Source organism: Hoplias malabaricus, chromosome 6 (assembly GCF_029633855.1).
Source record: "Hoplias malabaricus isolate fHopMal1 chromosome 6, fHopMal1.hap1, whole genome shotgun sequence".
Lineage (NCBI taxonomy): Eukaryota > Metazoa > Chordata > Actinopteri > Characiformes > Erythrinidae > Hoplias > Hoplias malabaricus.
The window spans coordinates 607,916-624,547 of NC_089805.1; the positions used below are offsets into that span (position 1 = coordinate 607,916).

Below are 16,632 nucleotides of genomic sequence, written 5' to 3' on the forward strand. Positions count from 1 at the left end.
ATGCTGCTTATATCTTAATTTTGATATATGTAATATACTTGTTAGTGTCGCAGTCACACAGCTCTAGGGACCTGGAGGTTGTGGGTTCGATTCCTGCTCCGGGTGACTGTCTGTGAGGAGTTTGGTGTGTTCTCCCTGTGTCTGTGTGGGTTTCCTCCGGGTGACTGTCTGTGAGGAGTGTGGTGTGTTCTCCCTGTGTCTGCGTGGGTTTTCTCCAGGAGACTGTCTGTGAGGAGTGTGGTGTGTTCTCCCTGTGTCTGTGTGGGTTTCCTCCGGGTGACTGTCTGTGAGAAGTGTAGTGTGTTCTCCCTGTGTCTGCGTGGGTTTCCTCCGGGTGACTGTCTGTGAGGAGTGTGGTGTGTTCTCCCTGTGTCTCTGTGGGTTTCCTCCGGGTGACTGTCTGTGAGGAGTGTGGTGTGTTCTCCCTGTGTCTGCGTGGGTTTCCTCCGGGTGACTGTCGGTGAGGAGTGTGGTGTGTTCTCCCTGTGTCTGCGTGGGTTTCCTCCGGGTGACTGTCGGTGAGGAGTGTGGTGTGTTCTCCCTGTGTCTGTGTGGGTTTTCTCCGGGAGACTGTCTGTGAGGAGTGAATGTGTGAGTGTGTGTGTTGCCCTGTGACGGACTGGTGCCCCCTCCAGGGTGTATTCCTGCCTTGCGCCCAGTGATTCCGGGTAGGTTCTGGACCACGACCCTAACTGGATAAGGGTTACAGATAATGAATGAATGAATGAATAAACTTGGTAAAATAAAGTAAACTTGAATCAGACAATTATGTAAATTAAATTTGCGCATAATTAAATCCTTCTTGTGTTCAGCTGAAGATGATCTTGTGTTAAATGTTTTGTTCATGGTCCAATACTATTTCTCCTTACAGACTGTTCCTTAGAGACAACTGTAAAGTACGGCGAGACATATCACATCCCAATTAACAACATCACTGGGTCCTATGTGCTGGAGTTCAGACACAGTGCAAGTCATATTTATCCAGCTGTAGAGCCACCAGCTTTGGTTCTTCTTAACCAGAGCACGATCCCTATAGTAGAGTATAGAAGCCGTCTCAGTGCGACTGAGAAAAAAATTAATCTCCATTCAGTGACTGGAGCAGATGAAGGTAGCTACACAGTACTAGACAGTGATGGAAAAGCTCGCAAAAAGACCTGTCTGAACGTAAAAGGTGAGTGCATACAAACGCTGTTTTTGGAAAACTTCAGATTTGATGTAAAATACAATTAAAAACAAGAATCTATGATTTGTTAATTCTCTGGAATCTTCATCTAACAGGCACTGTTCAATAAATATATATATATCCTTTCAGTTACAATGTTCAATCATTCGAGCACGCAGAAATTGTTACAGTTTTGCAAGTTTGATGTTTTTTGCCCATTTTGCTGGACTTCAGGTGTGTAAACGTCTAGGGTCATTGTTGTTTAACACTTGTATGATTTATCTAAAATACCATGTTGGAGCACATACAGAGGCCTGGCATTTTGCTGCTAAAATAACAATTGACCTCCCAGGAAAAGATATCACCTTAATGGCAGCTTCTGACTCAAATTCCATTATACACTTCTGCATCTATAGTACACGCATGTCACTGATGGACCACCACACTGTGGAACATGGACTCATTTGACCACAGCACACGTTCCATTGTCTTTCAGACCATCTAAAGTGAGCTGAGGTTTAGAGAACAGACAGATAGATAGATAGATAGATAGATAGATAGATAGATGGATGTTCTTTTTAAACTATTTGACAGTTCTCTCCTGACTTTTGGCACAGATAGTTGAGCCACTAACCGTCTTTGTTTTCAGTTTTATACGCTGTACTGCACTGTGTAATGTTTCAAAGTGATGTAATTTTAATATACTATAAAAATTTGAGTTTTTATTTTGTTCCTGTCCCAACAGACATCAAATTCAAAATTTGTTTATAAAACACACGACTGAAGATCTTTCTATGTATATTTGCCAGTTAAATATAAGTTCAAGAGAAGAAACAGAAATGGTTGTCTTTTAAACAGATAGTGGTCTCCTCCCATGTATTAAGTTGTCCATTGAAATTATATTAGTGGCAGTTTAAAAAGATTTAGTGGCACAGTTATCGTGGAGGAAGCCCATACTAGCCTTGCCCATCCGAGATAGATAGCAGTCCATGGGGAGACCTAGAGAAGATGTAAATTGGACATGACTAAATTAAGAAAGAAACTGAATTAAACACTATAAAGGAATTCAGTAGGTACTGCATTTGTCATATATTCACAGTGTAGAGCTATGCTTTAAAATAATTTTTTATTTCTTTTTTTACTTCATCCCAGAGCACCAGAATTTCTTACGTTTGAAATATGATGAAACTCTGAAGATCAAGCTCTATATAAACCATACCAAGGTCAGTATGGTGTACACTCCAGACTCTGACCACAAGGAACGAAAGATCCTGGATCAGGGTGAGCTTTTGGTGCATTTGGACCCCATGTTGGATGGTAGAGTGTCTATAGAGGGCTCCATGTTCTACATGAAGAAAGTCAAAGTCAGTGACAGTGGTGTTTTCAGACTGTCTGACATGACGGGTTTCCGCATAGCTGATGTCTACGTGAACGTGGAGCGTGAGTATCATGGCAATCATATAATCATTTGGTTTAATGACACATACATTTACTTTCCTTTAACCTCCCCCTGATTGTGGCAGTGAACACACACACACACACACACTAGTGCACTAGGGGATGTGAACTTCTTTAAAGTTGCGTGGTGTCGTACTTCATGCTCTTGTTCCACAATAGTTGTCATGGTTTTTTCTTAAAATAAGCATTCTTTTGAAGGATTAGTCATGTGTTCCATTTTAAACTTTTACTTGAAGTCCCAGATGTTTGTGTTTATTTTTCAACACTAAAAGCATCACTTATCCTGACTGTTGTGGGTGCCATGTTGCCCCTCAGAAGTAGGAAGTTGTTACTGACACATAGCTAATACCGGCTAAATGCAATTTCTTGTATGAAGCAGGAAGTTTGCCCTTGAATTGAACTGCCATTTAGCAAAATGATGTTATGGAACTTTACAACACGGTTGAATTGCTGAGAGGCAGCTTTTTGTTTCATGCCCCAAGCAACGGAGCAACCTCTCAGAAGATCTCAGAGCACTAAGTGATTAAGGCTTTTTTAAAATGAGAAAAAATCCATTCTGTTTAGCTTTTAATTAATATTAGCTATACTTTAATTAATTCATTTGAACTAATTAATTAATTTAATAAATTTAATAAATATATTTTATATACTCTGGAGCCTGCTGTTTTTGCTTTTTAATAATTTCATCATTTATTTCTTCTTTTTAAACTTTTTACTGTATTTTATGAATACACATCCTATATTTATCTTCCTCCACATGTTTTCTGATTGATTTCTTCACACTTCATCTCTGCTCTTCAGGTGTGGGCCACTCCCACTCCTGCCATGTGACTCATTCCATTTGTTCCTCATTGTCTCAAGTTTAAATTCCTACGTTTCGTCTTGTGTGCAGCGTGGGAACAATATTTGAATGATTTATAATTAATTTTAGTTATTTCTTATTTTTATTATTATCATTAACCATATACTGGATAATAAAAACGATGATAGTAATAATAATAATAATAATAATAGAATAGAATAGAAAGCCTTTATTGTCATTATACACAGTATACATAGTACAACAAAATTGGAAGCTGCTCCTTAAAAGTGCCCACAGCGCAATATTTAAATAGAAAAGTTAGGACTAACTAATAAAGTAATAATAATAATAATAATAATAATAATAATAATAATAATAATATTCTGTTGTGCGACGTGTACAATTCCCCACTGGAATGTGGAATTTCTTGAGGATTTTCAGATCTTCTATGAGTGAATTTTACACACACACACAAAACAAATTCAAAATAATGTCAGGTTATTTGAATAAATAATGAAAACTCATTACCATAGTACAATTATTAAAAATGCCTAGGCTAGGTTAATGCACTCAAAGCCCCTCTAATGAGTCTAATAGGAAAGTGATGTTGGTTATTTTTGACTAAATATAATCTAACTCTGAGGTAGATTAACTAATAACTAAAGTGGATATTATATCAAAGGCACGAATAGGCATCAATTCTGAAAATAGATTGGAGGCTTACTTTCCTAGTGGACCCTCTCACTCAGCCAAATGTCTGCTTTAGTTAGAAAAGTTGGTCGAGACCGGACCTCGCGGATTGGCACGAGCAGTCGCGTCTGCTGTGTGGTTTCAGGTGCTTTCCAAATAGGAGCAAAGGTCAGAGTTTTCGACTCCAGATGAGCAGACAATGTTGCAGTTCTGGATGGGAGGATAGACCACAGCTAGCAAGTAGCTGATAGGTGCCTCGTGACTAGTTACAGAATTAATGCAGTGTGACCTATTCCTATCTGATCTATGGACTAATTATGTCATGACTGGACTTATTCTGGTTCACAGGCTTTAATTAGCCTTAGAGCGAACGCTTCATTAGGCAATAATGGAAACAAACGACAAATAAACTACATGTTGCAACTAACTTTAACAACGTTACTTTCCATAGAAGGCTTCAGCTTAATATGAATATGGAGCTCAGCATGGCTAAATTGTTCAACTAAAGTTGTGGAGTTGATCAGAGCATTCACCGAATTTTCCTTTTCTAGCTTTTGCCTTTTCTACATTTCTCTCTGCTGAACTCTCTTTTTCTCTTTCTTTCTTTCTTTCTGCAATTTTGCAATTTTGTGCAAATTTGCTGCAAATTTACTGATTCACACGTGTGACTATTTTCTACAAACTACAAATCTCACTGTCATAGGTGCTCAGGGGTTTTGCACCAAATATACCTCCATACCCAGAAATTGAGTTCAGTTGCTATATCACAAGTCAGACAAAGGGGGCACCAGGAATTGACTTCAGTTACAATAGCACTAGTCAGACACAAGGGCTCCTGGTGTCACCGAGGCTGAGTTAATGCTGACACCTTAACTCATAACTTTCTGATCAAGATTATGTACAGAGCCCCACGTTGGGCACCATTAAATAATATGTAGTGTAATGACCCCACATTGGACTGCCATTAAATTAATATGTAATATTTCAGCTTGGACAAGTAGGCCATCATGTTGGGTGACAATACATATAATATAGCAGAATTAGCTATAATGAATTATTAATCAATTATTATGATTATTGTTCCACTGAAGGGTTATTGGCTCCGAAATTGAATCTGACCAAAAAATAAGAATTAACACAACTGTTTTATTAAATGTAATATCAGATATTAAATATTGATACATATAATACATACATATAATGAGATCTCTTTCATGCTCTGGGCATGGCATTGAGCGTCGCTGGATTAAACTATAATTTCTTAATTTTGCTGGTGGAACATAGAATTAAAACTTCTGCTGGAGTTTATATTGCCTTGAGACAATGGCTCTCTTAGCTGAACTTCCTGACTGGTGAATCTCTAATTCTCTTTCATTTCATTTCTGCCTTTCACTCTTTTACCACCCCTCTTTTTTTCTCATTTTCTCTACATTTTCCTTCTATGTTCTGGGTTCTCTGAGTAACTGCACCTATTCTTTCATCCTTGCTGCACTTCAGAACTGCACTTCATTGCACTTCTCTTCTTTTCCTTGGTGGTCCTCTTTTCTCTTCCTTCTCAGCACTGCTATTTCATAACATTGAAACAGTTCATCCATGGGAATTAAGTAAAGTTTGATTCTGTTGTTTTAAGAATGCTTGGCTTTGATTAAACTGAGGATCCTTACCATCGAGTGTGATATCAGTCTGTTAATCACACAAAATTCTGTTGTTTGATGGTTGTGTTTGCATGCAACTACCAGTAGAAAAGTAGAATTTCGATATTGAATGTGTCAAAAAGCTGAGTTAACAGCCAAGAAGAAAGGAACATCATCTGATCTCCTCAAAAATTGGGCCTGATATTTAGGGTGATGTAGGATTGATGATAGAATTTTGTATTTTTGGCTGTGGCATAAAATCAAATGTACAAAAGACACAAAAAATGGTATCAGATTTAAAGCAAGAAATGAAATGACAAATAGTTTTTTTTTATTTTCCAATTTGAGATTCTCAAAGTAATATTAAAGAACCACTGATGCACAGATTAGCATGACTTGTGAGTGACCAGCGTTCAGCCTGCAACCTCGTTTGAAAAGCTGTGTGCAAAATGGGCTCCTTGCAGCCAATAATGACATGATTTTAACCTGAACTCTCAAATCTGTTTCTTTTTTTTCTTATTTGCCAGTTAACTGCATTGTTTTTTTTTTGCACAGATTGAATATGGTATCATTATAGCAATTTTTGCAAATTTGATGAACATTTTCTCTAATTTAAAATTATGACATTTTATTTCAGCAAAATTAAATTGACCTATTTTGTCATCATTTTTGGGCATGGGGGTTATGAAAATATATTGTCATTTATGTTTAAGCCAAGAAACACCTTGTTCTGATAAGTTAGCGTTGACCATAGATTAGGCACATCATTCAAATTGTATCAGTATTTGTAACAGGTATCCTGTGGTTCCTGTAGGCAAGTGTACATTTACATTTATGTTCAGGACCTTTAGCAGCCACTCTTATCTTACATGTCTTGCAAAAGTGCTTAAATGTTTACTCAGAAAAAATACTTATCTTAAGCTTAGATGCTCACAATTCTTATATACTACACTTTGGGGTCAGCTATGGCCTTGAGGTTAGAGAAGCAAGCTTGAGGCCAGATGGTCGCCGGTTCAATTCCCAGGACCGGCAATAGTAAATTCATTCAGGGCTTTTAAGTGCCCTTGGGCAAGGCACCTAACCCCCAAACTGCACCCTAGGGGCCGAGGTGGTTGGCAGTCCCCTGCTCCAGTTGTGTATATGTTCTTGGGTTCAAGTCCCATCTGGGTGGAGTTTCCATGTTCTCCCCGTGTCTGCGTGGGTTTCCTCCGGGGGCTCCGGTTTCCTCCCACAGTCCAAAAACATGGAGGGTAGGTGAATTGGCTTCTCTAATAACTGTCCTGGTGTGTGAATGAATGTCTGTATGTGTGAGCCCAGATATGGATTGGCGCTCTGTCCTGGGTTAAACCCTAGTGCCCGATGCAGTCCTCCAGGTGGACGGTCGTTTCTGGTCGAGAGTACGCTGTGCGCGTTTGGCTGCCGCTTCTCGCCAGTGTGTGTGAATTGAGCGTTCTGAGCAGTGTAGATTGTAAAGCGTCCTTGGGTGTCTAGAAAGGCGCTATATAAGTGTAACGATAATAATAATGTTCACTGCCACGGATGGGTCAAATGCAGAGAAGCGATTTCTGTAAGGGGATCAATTGTTTTTTCTCCTTTGCCTGAAGACATCTGTACAGTTGTAAGTGCAAGATAAGTGCTGATTTAATATGTACATGCTGTAAAACAAAAATTTATTTTGGATGGTAATTGATAGGGTCTCCAAATAGTTAATTTTTCTGCCCACCCCATTGGCCCTCTAGACGTCTCCTTCTTTAATTCTTATCTTTCTTTTTCACTTTTTGCTCACAGCCTACAAGCTGCTTCAGCTTCATGTGGCGATCCTCTCTTTGACGGGTCTGCTAGCTTTCCTTTTGTTGGTGTGTCTGGTTTCCTGTCAAATCAATGTTCGACGGCGGGCTGCCAGAGCTCGTAAAATTGCCCTCATTGCGCAGCAGGCTGGCAAGAGTGATGGAGAAACCTTCAGACAGGTAAAAATCCAACCAAGACAGTGTCATTTTGCTTAGAGATTGATCATCTGCTACCCATGTAGATACACAAGCTACTATTTGAGTTTTCCAGCATTTACAACATTCTATTAAATGAATAACTGTGTCAAAGTGAGAGATCACACTTCGTTTACAAACCCTACCTCTATAAATGTTGGAACATTTTCTAAAATGCAGTGAAAACAAGAGACTGTTTTTGGTAAAATCTCTTGAAGCTTTATTTGACAGACAAAAGCACAAACAAAATTCTTTGTACTTTGTAAAAATAAGCATATTTAGAAACACAAAATCTGATGCCTGCAATACACTCCCAAATGTTTGGCATGTTTACCACTGTGTTACAATAACTTTCCTTTGAATTAAACTTTTTATATGGGAACTGCGGATGCTAATTGTTAACATATTGCAAGTGGAATTTTCGTCCACTTCAGAATTAAATAATTAGCTGCTGAACAGTCCATGGTTGCTGTACCTTATTCTTATGATGTACCAGGAGACAGATCTGTACTGTAGACAAGCCATGTTGTTGTAGCACATACAGGATGAAGCATGACATTTTCTAGCTGAAATAACCATGGACTTTCCAGAATAAGACCTCTTGATGATAGTAAAGACAACTGTGAAAAAGTCTTAGTCACCTAGGTATTTATTATTTAAAATGACGTGTCTTTTCAATAAGCGTGGTGTTTGTACACAAGTATGCATGTATCATTAGAATAATGAAATATTGATTAAGCAAACTAATTTTTTAATGATAACCCAAAAGATACAGGACTGTCATGAGAAGAAATTTGTAAAGAGTTAACAAATTCACTTACAGAACATCATAGTGCTCTGTATTATTTTATTTTTAATTGTATCTTTTCTGAAATTGGGGTTTGCATTTAATACCCAGTCAGTGCAGCCATTATGTTTGTCAAGAATATGGAAAGAAAATGCATCTATTTTACAAAATTGCACAGATGCCTTTTTTTCCCGCTTCTCAATAACTAAGTAATAACAAACATGCTGAAATTATGACTCTTTTTTGAGAACACAAGCAAGATTTTTTTTACTTTCCATTTTTTAAGCATCCTCATTCATGTCCTCAAAAATAACTCCTAAAAATTAAAAGCATATATGAAATTGCTGATTTTACATGCCAAGTTTAAAGACTCAGATATGGGGACATATTTGATATAGCACTTTCCACTGCTGTCTGCTAATGTCTTTTGAACTACTTTTGCATCACTGTCTTACTGTGTACATCTTTCATGTTACATGTAATTCCTTATGCAGTCTATTCCCTCTTAACTCACAAGTGGTCCAAACCTGTCAATCACCAATCCTCATGCATCAATAAACTGCCCATTGTCTGTTTGTCTCTGGTGTTACTTACAAGTGAAGAGGTCAGACGGGTTGTATAGGTTAGCTTAACTTTTGATATGCATTGCATTTTTCCCCTTTTAAAGGAGCCTCAGATGGAACACCTATTTGGTGAGCAAATTTTGCGTTCTGGTGTTCATTTGTACCTTTAGTGCTTATTTAATGGATCTGTATTAGTGTCTAGCACAGTACGATTGTCAAACAGGAGCCCAGTAAAAATGCCACCATCTGTGATTGTTCTGTGTGTGCCATTTATCTTTCAATTCCCCCTCTGTTTTCTATGTAGCTCTGTAGACACAAATAACTGCCAAGGTATCGTACTGATCCCTGCAGTTAGAGTTTTAGTTCAAATTAGTTTACACATTGGTGTTCTGGTTTGAATTTTTCTAAAGCACATATGCACTTACACATTTCTTTTTTCTTTTTTTTGAGAGTTATTAAAATTAAATGTGGAGTTATGTATGTGTGTATGTGTGTGCTCATCTGTGTGCTTTTTTTCTCATAGTGGGTGGGTAAATGTGAGTTTTTAAATGGTGCTGTTAAAGATAGTTTAATTAAAAACTATAAAATAAACAATGATATTCTGTCTATAATCTGGAACTACATTACATTTCCAGTGATATTTATTTAATGTGTCCCGTGTTTTTCATAACTTATATTATTTCCTCCAAATAAGGTATTTTTAATCATAAAATAGCACACATTATTTATATAAATTAAATGGTATAATTTGTATGAAATAAAAAAATTAATATAAAATAATGATTATATAGTAATTAGAATTTCCCAATCACAACAATTTATATTGTGACAAAAAAACCTATTGAAATATTCCAGGAGTTTTTCCAAAACACATGATACATTGAAAAAAACATGTATAAAATGTCTTCTACCTGTTTTAGGAAAATATATATTGGTGAAAAGTTTTTTAATATTTCAATCTACATTTCTAAAATTATTTTCTATAAAAATTATGATGAAATACAATTTGAGAAGCAAAGTTACAAAGCTGAAGTTACAAAATGAAGAAGATCATTTTAGGTTAAAAAGTTTAAAAAGGATTGCTAGTAATTGCTAGTAAATGAATATCACCTGTGTTGGAGATGTTTTACATAAACAGATACAGTGTAGAGACAGAGATACATTGTTGCATCATAATATCATAATCATAATCATAATATCATTTATATTAACATCTTTATAATATACTTATTTTTAACTCTAATTTATCTGTCAATCCTATGAACGGAAGCCCTGAATGTTAAGATGAAAAAAACTTGAAAATATATTTCTATCATCAGTAGGTGAATTGGCTTCTCTAATAACTGTCCTGGTGTGTGAATGAATGTCTGTATGTGTGAGCCCAGATATGGATTGGCGCTCTGTCCTGGGTTAAACCCTAGTGCCCGATGCAGTCCTCCAGGTGGACGGTCGTTTCTGGTTGAGAGTACGCTGTGCGCGTTTGGCTGCCGCTTCTCGCTAGTGTGTGTGAATTGAGTGTCCTGAGCAGTGTAGATTGTAAAGCGTCCTTGGGTGTCTAGAAAGGCGCTATATAAGTGTAACGATAATAATAATAATAATAATCAGGTTTTAGCCATCAATCAAAAAATCCCATATTTCTTTTCTTCCTCAACTTTAGTTTATTCTGCTACTTATAAAAAAATGATGGCTTAGCATGTTATACCTGTTTTGACAAGCAGATTTCTTTCTCTCTTTCTTGTTTCTCCCTGTTATTCATTTTTATTATATAATTCATATTTATTTACTATGTTTCTTGTTTGTTTGTCTGAAATTTGTCTCTACGACCAAATGACAGAGCCTCAAAATAGTGCACTATATGGTAAATGAGGCACAGTTGGCCAAATGATTCCAAGTAGGCTCCAGACCCACTGTGACCCTGAACTGGATAAACAGTTACAGACAATAAATGAATGAGAATGAACAATTTGTCTCACCTGTGGTAAGAATCTGCCACACCTTTTGTCAAAGCTGGTACAGCATTCTATTCCTTAGCACTTAGCCACTCCCCCCCACACCAAGTTTGGGGGTTATTTCATCTTACCCTTCAGAGCTACCGTAATTCTGTGTGCAGTATAACTTAAACATATATATATTGTGAGAGTGTGGGCATATTATTAGATTTAATATAAGTTTTGAATATCTTTGACCTACTTTTTATGAAATTTTATCATAGGACCTGTTATAAAATAATACTACTGAATTTTTAAGGTTTTATGCTCAAGATGAAACCCGTTTTTTTCCTAACACAAGACAACTGCAGTATCCCAGTGTGTCAATTTTTGTTGTTGCCTTTTCACACTTTTACAATATATATATCACAATTTAATGGCCCTATGGGTATACAGGAGCTTTTGGTGTGGTCTAAGATATCAATCTGCAAATATTTAATTCCTCCTTAACTGCAGAAGCATTATTTTTTGTGGCTGGTTTCCCCTGCTCTTAGGTGGTTCATGAGGCCTATAGCAGATTCACAGAAGAGTCTACATTGCAGTCCACCTGGGAGAACAACACTGAAAGCACCGAGGTTGAGATCAAGGTACCTAAACCTATTAATATATCTAACCAGACAAAAAAGTCCACTTGTGACTGAAATGTACCTATGGTGTGTAATACTTCAACAGGCCTGAATAACAGCTGCAATTTGATTTGGCATGGGCTGGGCATCAAAGCACTTTATTAAGATCTCATGCATGCCTTCCCTGGCAATTTTAAAAGGATTCAAATAAGAATTTTGGGAGTAGGACCACACCCAAACTCCTCCCCTCAGCCCTATATATACCCTGCAAACTCACATCATTTCCGCATTGGACAAACTTGCTGCATTTGGCTATTGGGACGGAACTTGACTCCAACTGCTTCGCAACATCATCCCGCTCCTCTGTTCTGGGTTTCTTTCTGCTGATCCTCTGCCTTACATTTGGAGCTGCGTTCGGCTGTCATCAAGCCCACTGAGACTCTTTTTCCCCCTTTCTCCAGCTAAACAGCTACGGAACTGCCTCTTATTTGGGGCTGCGTTTGGCGGTTGTTTCGCCTGCTTCCCGCTCTGACTGCTATAAACTCTGCGGCGCGTTCTGGTGTTTCCCACTCTGGATCTGCGCGCTGCCCTTGTTCTCTCCTGCTTCTCCTCCCACTGCAACTGGCCTCCTGAGTGAACCTGGCTCCCACGGCGGCGTATGGCTTTGAGTCTCCCCTTACCTCCATCCCCGGCTACACTGCTACACTGCCTTGTGTTTGGGGAACGCAAATCTGCCGTCATCGTGGCTGTTGCCCCACTGCTCCACCTGCTACCAGTTTATCTTGTCAGTTGCTGACAGTATATGTATGATCATAGAAAAATTTCTGTTCATACCAAGCTACAAAACTGATGTGCTGTGTTGAGATGACATTACAGCAACTCATTTACCATAAATTTTAACATATAAATTTTTGAACATTTCTAAAACCAAGCATTTTATCAACCAGGTAAATTATATTCTTTTCAGGTGTTGTTGCAGACCATTGTCCTGAACCCTCCCCTGTGCTGTTGTGCTGCTCCCACTCTCCAGCTTCCTAGCTCAATGCTGTCTTTTCATGTGCTGCTGTGGACCTTTATTCAATCTTCCCTCGCCTTTTTGCTGCTGCGCTCCCAGTCTCTGGATTTCCAGCTCATCCTCTCTTCAGGTGCTGCTGTGGACCTTCATCTATCATTTGAAGCAGTCCCACACCTGTTCGTTCCTTTACAGCCCACCCTCTCTCCTGATGTGGATCTTAGTCCTAATCCTCTCCCCCTTGCGATTTCGCCACACCCTGCTTCTTTCTTTACAGCCCATCCTTTCTCATGCTGCGGACCTTTGTCCCAACCCCTTGCTTTGCAGACACGACACCCCCGTCTCCAAATTCGTAGCTTGCAATCTCTCCGTAGAGGCTGCTGTGTACCCTCGTCCCTATGCCCTCCCCTCCACAAACAAACACCACCCTGCGTCAACTGTACGGCTCAAACTCTCTCATGCTGGATCTTATACCTGACCTTTCCCCTTTTCAGCCACACTTCTCGTTGGACACAGACCCCTGCCCATCACTCCAGGCACCTGATGTCACCTTAAATTAGATTCACCATCTAGGCATCTCTGCCATCCTTGAGTCAACTCTCTACCTCATTACCATACTTGAACTCCTCAGTTAGTGTGTCTGTCTCTCTGGGTGAGAGCATTTTGTTGACTGCCGCTCCTCCCCGTGTGTTTTGTTTTGTATGATTCCCATTCGTGTTGACTTTTACTGCCGTGATTATTCGGCTCCTGTCTTCACAGATCCCTGGTGCAAATCTTTGCAGTTATCTGGCTGTCCTACCTCAACCCTGTGGATCCAGGCCAGTTAGCATCATGGCTGCTCTGCCCAATTCTGTGGATCCCGGCTACTTTGCCGGTCAGAATTACTGAACTTTTTTTCTCATCACCTTTTGAGTATCCTGGCTCTATTACTGCACTCTTCCTCTGTCACCCCCCCCCCCCCAAGTCTAATTCATCCTTTTTCTCTGAACTATCTGAGCTACTCACTCTCTCGACTGTAGTTACTAGGTGACTTCAATATACATGTTAACACTCCTGACAACAAGTTTGTGACTGATTTTTTTTAGCGCTCCTTGACTGCTTTTCCTTCACTCAACATGTAGATTTTCCTACTCATGTCAAAGGTCACACACTTGACCGAGTCTGTTCTTCTTCTGTCCTGTTCCCACTCTCTGACCATAAGCTCCTTCTATTCTCGATCCCTATGAATGTAGCTCACCAATCTTTTAAAAGACTTCTCTTTTCATAATATTAAATCTGTTGATCCCTGTTCCTTCGCTCAGTCCATTAATATGAGCTTTCCTGTTCTCACTGCTCCATCCTCTCCTGAGGTACATGCCATGATGCTTAACTCTGCTCTTTCCGCGTCCCTCAATGCATCTGCTCCTGTGAAAACCAAATGGGTCTTTTTCACCACTTCTGCTTCCTGGTTCACCACTGAGGTGCACACTATGAAACAAGCTGGAAATCAGCTTGAAAGTCTGTACAAAAAAGAAAAAAAAAACGAATTAATGGTGCATGTCAATGCTTATATGCAACACATGCGCAATTACAGAGATTCCTACATACCACCAAGTCTAGGTATCTCTCAGGTCTTATTAATAGGCCTAATAATAACCCCATAATCTTTTTTCAATTAACTCTAAACTTTTTAAAGCCCCTGGCAGCGATATGACACCCTCCTCTGAACTCTGTAACTCCTCTTTACACTTCTTTGAAGATAAAATTTCCAACATTAATAACTCTCTTACAATCATCTCATCTAAATCCACCTTTCCTTCCTCACTGTCTCCACAGCCCTCAGTCTGTTCTACATCCACGCCCTGGTTTTCTGGTTTTAACCCTGTTACTCCTTCTCTCATCAGTGATATCATTACCGACTCTAAAAGTACCACCTGCTCTCTTGATCCCCTCCCTACCTCACCAACTTCTACCCTCAATAAAACTGGCTCCCTCACACTCTCAATTGATGATGTCACCCTGTCCCCCTCCACTGTGGTCCGAAATCTTGGTGTCACCCTTGACTCTTCACTCACGTTTCATTCCCATCTTAGTTCCATCATAAAAACCTCATTCTTCCACCTTCACAACATTGCAAAAATCCGTCCTTCTCTTTCCCAGTCTGTTTCTGAACGCCTCATCCATGCATTCATCTCCAGCCTCTTGACTATTGTAACTCTCTTCTTCCTGGCATTAGCTCCACACTACTACATAAACTCCAAATGGTCTAGAACTCTGCTGCTCATCTCCTCACCCACACCTGGTCCCACCACCACATCACCACTGTTCTCCACAACCTCCACTGGCTTTCTGTTAAATATCGTATTCAGTTCAAAATCCTCCTTCTCACCTACAAAGCTCTCAATAACCTAGCTCCCTCTGACTTATCAGACCTTCTTCAACTTTACAGACCGAGCCTTCTCCAGAAATTCAACAGTCTATCATCTCTATCGCTGTTCAAATCCAATCTTAAAACACACTTGTTTGCTGCTGCATTTAATCTCTCTGTTTCTTGACTAGCCCATGTTGTTTTTACCCTTGTTCCTGTTTTTTAGCATTATGTGTTATGTAGCATTATTTGTTCCTCTTGTTTTGTTTGTCAGATGTGATTGTCTTTACGTGTTCATCTCATTGTAAACAGTGTCTTTGGGTTACTGAAATGCACTTTAAAAATGCCAATAACCTTTTTTGAAAGGTGCTGACATATAGTGAAAAAATACATTTAGAGCTCTGAACTTTGTAGACATGGGTGTTGGTCACACACTGGTGTTTACCGCTTTCTGATATTTTAATTAGTTTTTCTTCTATATTGCTATGCATCTGATGTGCAACTGTTTTTCTCTATACCTGTGGCACACACATTGACTACTCATTAGATAGTTGTGAAACACAGGTGAGAAATCTCCTCCCCACTATCAAAGATAATGGCTTATTAGCCCCCACCCCAACCCATCTTTGAACTCTGTGCCTCTGTTCATTTACAAAATATATACCATCAGCTTCACGAAATCCAGTGCTGGAGTACTACTGAATTATAGTAGCAGTGACGCTAATCGGCTCCAAACATGCTTCAGAAAACAGAGTCAAATTTTTTTCATTTACTCATCACAAAATTAAATCATTCCTGCTCGAACTGAAATGTGTGTCTGCTGTTTTGGAGCTCTGTACTCAGTGTGAAAAACACAGCCATGTGCATTTTTTATATCACTGAAATGAGTGTTTCGTAATCCTCCAATAAGAGCGGCCTGATTATCATGATGGGTGGGTTGTGGTCTGAGTCTCAGAGATGCCTCTTGTTACTTATTGTTCTGTAACAATCAGGTAAAATTAAATTTCTTTTCAAGCTCCACATATTTGAAAAATATCTAGGAGAAAAACTCATGTAAATGTTTTGTTTATTAAAGTCAGTTCATTTGTGGACTCACTAAACCCTTTCACTCACCTACTCACGATCCAGGACACCAACCAAATCCTTGACCAAAGTATCACAACTTTTCATTCTGTAGCACTTAATGACCAGCAATCCTGTAATTTTTGGGGTACGGCTTCATAAGGCATCCTGAACTCCTCCCCAAATACTTGAACTCCCCATTTCAGCCTTTATGAGCGTGGCCTGTACTAGCAAATCTAAGCCCATCCCTACCCTGAATGTTTTGTTTCTCACTTAGCTTAGCTTGATTAAAAAAAAAAACACTGTCCACTCTTTTAGACACACCTACATCACACAGTTTTGTTGTCAGTGTCGATTATCCTCTAGTCCAGTGGTTCTCAAACATTTATAGACCACCCGTTATCAAACCAAAACCTCTGTGTGCCATCTGTGAGTCTTACCACAGAAACATGCCCTTGTTTCCTCTGTTCCCAGGGCAGGTGAGGGACATAAGGCAATGGCTTGGTTTAATCTTTGCATATTTTTGTTGATCTTTTTTTACTTGAAATCTGCATTCTTTACACAAAATTATTATAAATG

The 16,632-nt window shown here is 39.0% G+C and overlaps 1 protein-coding gene across 1 annotated transcript in view; it reads left to right on the forward strand.

Annotated features, from left to right (window-relative positions):
* Positions 1 to 16,632, forward strand: part of LOC136700285 (uncharacterized) — a 29,975-nt gene that overhangs the window by 9,646 nt on the left and 3,697 nt on the right. The window contains exons 5-8 of the mRNA XM_066675561.1: positions 872 to 1,171; positions 2,315 to 2,602; positions 7,535 to 7,713; positions 11,561 to 11,653. Coding sequence (XP_066531658.1) covers positions 872 to 1,171; positions 2,315 to 2,602; positions 7,535 to 7,713; positions 11,561 to 11,653 — 860 coding nt within the window. The remainder of the gene's footprint in view (positions 1 to 871; positions 1,172 to 2,314; positions 2,603 to 7,534; positions 7,714 to 11,560; positions 11,654 to 16,632) is intronic.